General features: G+C 35.1%; 1 protein-coding gene across 1 annotated transcript; it reads left to right on the top strand.

Annotated features, from left to right (window-relative positions):
- The first annotated feature begins 2,084 nt into the window (after nucleotides 1–2,084).
- On the top strand, nucleotides 2,085–3,056 carry LOC101613955 (olfactory receptor 6C6-like). The gene has a single exon (XM_004649937.2). It carries the CDS (start codon nucleotides 2,100–2,102, stop codon nucleotides 3,054–3,056), a length of 957 nt encoding a protein of 318 aa, XP_004649994.2. The 5' UTR covers nucleotides 2,085–2,099.
- The last annotated feature ends 2,139 nt before the right edge of the window (nucleotides 3,057–5,195 follow it).

Below are 5,195 nucleotides of genomic sequence, written 5' to 3' on the forward strand. Positions count from 1 at the left end.
TACTGTACCTTTTGTTTTTTGACTTCTCATTTCATTGGTTTGGGATTTATAATCTTATCTCTTAATTAGATATTATTTTCCTGATTATATATGTTCAGAATTAACTTCATATTTTAATAATCATTTTTACACTCTTTAAAGATAAGAAAGGGCCAATGACTCTTTGCATTTAAATAGCTTATCTTTATAAAACAATAAATTTTTACTCTATTTACAAAATATGTGATACAATCCTAATAAAACAAACATACATTGTTTATTATTACCCTTAGTTAATAACAAGCTTATTTCTGAAATGAGGCTAGTAGATATTTCAATATTGACCAAAAAATCATTTTATTATTTTTTTTTATTTTTATTTATCTAAGAGAGGGTGAAAAAGGCAGAAGAGAGAGAGAGAGAGAGAGAGAGAGAGAGAGAGAGAGAGAGAGAGAGAGAGAGAGAGAATGGAAGCGCCAGGGGATCCAACCATTGCAAATGAACTCCAGACATGTGTGCCACCTTGTGCATCTGGTTTATGTGGATCCTGGGGAATTGAACCTCGGTCCTTTGGCTTTGCAGGCAAGAGCCTTGATCACTAAGCCATCTCTTCAGCCTGGAAAAATCATTTTTTAAAATATTTTATTTATTTATTTGACAGAGAAAGAGGAAGAGAGAGAGAGAGGATGGGCACGCCAGGGCTTCCAGCCACTGCAAATGAACTCCAGACGTGTGAGCCCCCTTATGTACATGGCTTACATGGGTCCTGGGGAATCCAACCTGGGTCCTTTGGCTTTGTAGGCAAATGCCTTAACCACTAAGCAATCCCACCAGCCTGGAAAAATCATTTTTAAGGATTGTCTTAAGAAAGGACTAAGACATATTTTGAAGTAATTGATATCTCAGCTAAGTGGCATCAGAGAAAGGATTTTAAAAGCTACAAATGCACACCAAAGGAAATTGTTCACTGTGAGTTACTCTGGCATATCTATAAATCTATAACACAAGCCACAAATAAATTATGTTTACAAGGTATGGCTCAATATTCCCAGAAATGATTATAAATGTAAGACAAATAAACTGCTCAGCTAATGGGTTTGTTGAACTTTTATTCATTGAATAAAATGACCAGGTGAATTCATCTAATAATTGATATGATCTAGGTATGTTTTTTAGTTGTGTGTTTAGAATGATAGAGATAGATGTGCCAAGGTTCTATTTTAAAATGTCAAAAATTTATCAGGGAATGATGTGCTATCATATGTCATACACATTGTGCAGAAAAAACATGAATTCCCCACATTTTATGGGTTTTCTAAATACACAAAAGAAATAAGGTTACTATTTTATAGGATTATATTCTTGTTAGATTATTTAAACTAAATCATTAGTTATCCATAAATACAGACTACATGTTGTAGAATAGGTGCAATTGCAAGGCATGAAGTAGTTTAGTGTGACTTTGAAACATCACTTTTCTAAATGTAACTTAGCTATCCATGTTCCTTTTTGTCCTAACATAATTTTCACCAATTCAGCCTGATATAAAACCTAGATCTGTACTGGGAAGTCATAAGAGGACAGTATATATCATGGTAAGTGTGTTATCTTCCCATGTTTCTATACATTCTCTAAGCATCCACATTTACCAGGTGGATGACTATTTTATACTCTCAAGGATGATTTCTTCCTTGGAAGTATTCCTTCTTAGGAATTTCCTATTTTACTAAATATGTCACTTTATTGTGAATAAAGTCATTCCTTAAATAATTACGTGACTCAAGTGACAATCCAAGATTTTAGAGATATGTTGAGTATTAACATCTGAGCATCTCATTGGATAGAGTGTCTGAAATATAGGCTACACATGAACACTAAAGAAATAGTGGAACTACATTTCAAAAGATTGACATGTCTCCTGCAAATTGGTAAGTAGGAATTATTCTAATCTGAATAAGAGAATGAAATGGGGAACACTAAGTTCATTTTGGGAAGCACATATGTCTATTACATATTCTTTGAAATCTGGAAATTTCTATGGTTGCAAAGGTAAAAATATATTTTGTGTGTGATAATATTTTTTATTATTTCCTGTAGATTTAGTTGGACAAAAAAAATAAATGAAGAACCACTCAGGGGAGATAGAGTTCATTTTGCTTGGACTGACAGATGACTCTTGGCTGCAAATTGCCATTTCCTTGTTTCTATTTTTCAATTACATTTTGAGTGTGATGGGGAACTTAGTCATCGTCCTCCTTACCCTGTTGGATCCCCAACTCAAGACTCCCATGTATTTCTTCCTCAGAAATTTTTCCTTCTTAGAAATTTTGTTCACCACAGTCAGCATCCCAAGGTTCCTAATAAGCATGCTCACTGGAAACAAAACAACATCCTATAATTGTTGTGCAACTCAATTATTCTTTCATATTCTATTAGGAGCTACAGAGTTTTACCTCCTGGCTGCCATGTCCTATGACCGCTATGTGGCCATCTGCAAACCCCTGCATTACCCAGTCATCATGAACAGCAGGGTGTGCTACCAACTTGTGCTCAGCTCCTGGCTAACTGGATTCTTAGTCATCTTCCCCCCTTTGCTCTTGGGACTCAGGCTGGAGTTCTGTGCTTCCAAAGCAATAGATCACTTCCTTTGTGATGCATCTCCTCTCCTGCAGATCTCTTGCACAGACACACGCTTCATAGAGTGGATGGCTTTTCTCTTAGCTGTGATAACACTTGCCATCACGTTGTTCTTAGTGATCCTCTCCTACGCTTTCATCATCAAAACCATCCTAAAATTCCCTTCTGCTCAGCAGCGAACTAAGGCCTTTTCCACCTGCTCCTCACACATGGTTGTTGTCTCTATCACTTATGGGAGCTGCATCTTCATGTACATGAAAACATCAGCAAGGGACAGGGTGAGTCTCACCAAAGGTGTGGCTGTGCTCAACACTTCTGTGGCCCCTGTTCTAAACCCGTTCATCTACACCCTCAGGAACCAGCAGGTGAAGGAAGCTTTCAGACATATGCTTCAGAGATTGTGTTCTCCAAACAATGTAACAAGATTTGGACATAAATAACTTGCTACTGTAACAGCAATGGCAAATTCCTTCATTTGTGATCTGTGCCAATCCTCTTCATGAGTATTAAGTGGCTAGGTTTCCTCTTGCATAGAGAGAAATTTGAATTTCTACCCTTGACTAATTAATTTACTAGGCCTCTCGGCACCCGTCTATGTTCTTTAAGCAGATTTTAATAACAAGAGAAACGTGTTTATCTTATCCAGAATATTAATTATACTTTTATTTAGTAATTCCCTTCTCATATTTTTATTTAAATGTTTAATACCACTTAACTTTCCTAGATACACTAATTATTTCAATGTACATGTCAACTACAACTCACAGACAATGCTCTTATGTATCTTGTATGGTTTACCCTAGCAGAGACAATAACTGTATATGATAAATTATTATACAACATAGGTGAGTTTATAAAAGTACAGCAGCAAGTTGAGTATATTGAACAATAAAATTCACTTTCTTAGAGGAACCATCACTTAAGATGACCCTTGTAAGATGCACAAGGAAAGACTCAAGGGGGCAATGAAGAGGTATGACATATACAAATGCAAAAATTTACTAGAAAAGTCCCTTTTATGTAGCTATTCTAATTAAGAATATGTCATTTGTGAACATAAACAAATGTATCAAAAATGACTGAATTAATTAACCTTTGGTCCTAATTACATATTTTGTTTTATAGTTTGTCGAGGATAAAATTGGAGCAACTATAATTTGCTTATACTTGGTGTGGAGAAATTTCTATGCCTTTTGTATAATTCATGATTTAAAATTCTTATTAATTTTATGTTAATTTTTACATTGTTATGCTTAGTTTGCATGCAGTAGCACAGGATCATTCTAACCAAAATGTTGGACAAGTATGCTCATCCTTTGCCTTCACAGTTGTGACACCAAAGCATCCCATCTGCTGATCTTCAGTTTCCATAGCTTCATTCTTCCAGCTCTGTAATTTCAGTTAAAAAACAACAACACAGTTTGAATGTTGTTATCTGCCTTCTCTTCTTCAGCATATTTAGAGATCTCCTTGTTTACTGATACACCTCTACTATTTTTATTGACAGAAAGTCTACTGTTCTATTGCCATAAACAACTTTCCTTGTCTTATTTTAATGCTTTGATAAATTTATACCCAAATCAATTCTCAAAACTAAAATATTTGTTTTGATTAATATGAAAAACTGAGAACATTGGTATGGCAATTCTGGAAAGCCTCTATCTTTCCATCATGTCCTTATGAAAAAAAAACTGGTTGATGATAGATAATAGTCAGTGGTAGTTGTCTCATTATATGTCAGATATTCTAGTCCTTGATTCTTATTCTCCAGGAAGAGTGAATAAGAAGGAAACCTGTGGAAGAACACTTTTCACACTGTGTTACTCCTATAAGGACCCATTTTAACTGTAATTTACAACATTAAACTTTTTTTTGAAGAGAGAACCAAAGTGCTTAAGCTGCTGGTAGAATATTTAGAAAACTGAGACTAAAGTTACAGTTTGTAGCCCTGCAGAAAAGTTACAAAACATGCTAGTATAAAATATCAATGATTTTCTGTAATTTGTGGGAGAGCACTTACTTAGCATTCATATGGACAGTTTTCAAACACTTAGTGAAAACCATATGGAAGCTCTGTTACTGCACATGTCTGCCTTCACAGAACAGTAGTTTCCACTTTCCACTCCCTACCATCTAGATCCTGAAAGATCTTCCCATCGACCAATTGTAAATTAGAAACATAAAGCCAAGGGAACTTTGGAAAATAGATTTTATGGTTTACTTATGCTCTTCATGCACAACAATGAAGGTCACAGTTGATGTTCACGTGGCAACATCCAATTCCATGCAGATTCTTGTTAAATAACCAGTCATGTTATGCAATGTGACTGGTCATTGTTTCTAGCATTGGTTTAACAAACAGAGTGATGCCAGTTTTGAGGTCAAATGTGAGAATTTACGTGCATTTTTATATCATTTTGTCAACTTGCCCACATTATATAGGCAAATTCAAATTCTAGGCAATTAGGAATACTTAAATAAATGCAGTGATCATGCGACTTCTGACCTCTCTGATATTTAATTTGGAAAGTATGGGTCCATGAGGCATGTCAATTTTTCTTATGGAAATAAGATGTAGG

This window comes from Jaculus jaculus, chromosome 6, assembly GCF_020740685.1.
Source record: "Jaculus jaculus isolate mJacJac1 chromosome 6, mJacJac1.mat.Y.cur, whole genome shotgun sequence".
NCBI classification, from domain to species: Eukaryota; Metazoa; Chordata; class Mammalia; order Rodentia; family Dipodidae; genus Jaculus; species Jaculus jaculus.

Bases quoted from the DNA above. Each gene is read 5' to 3' on its own strand.
- LOC101613955 (XM_004649937.2), top strand. From the start codon at position 2,100: ATGAAGAACCACTCAGGGGAGATAGAGTTCATTTTGCTTGGACTGACA.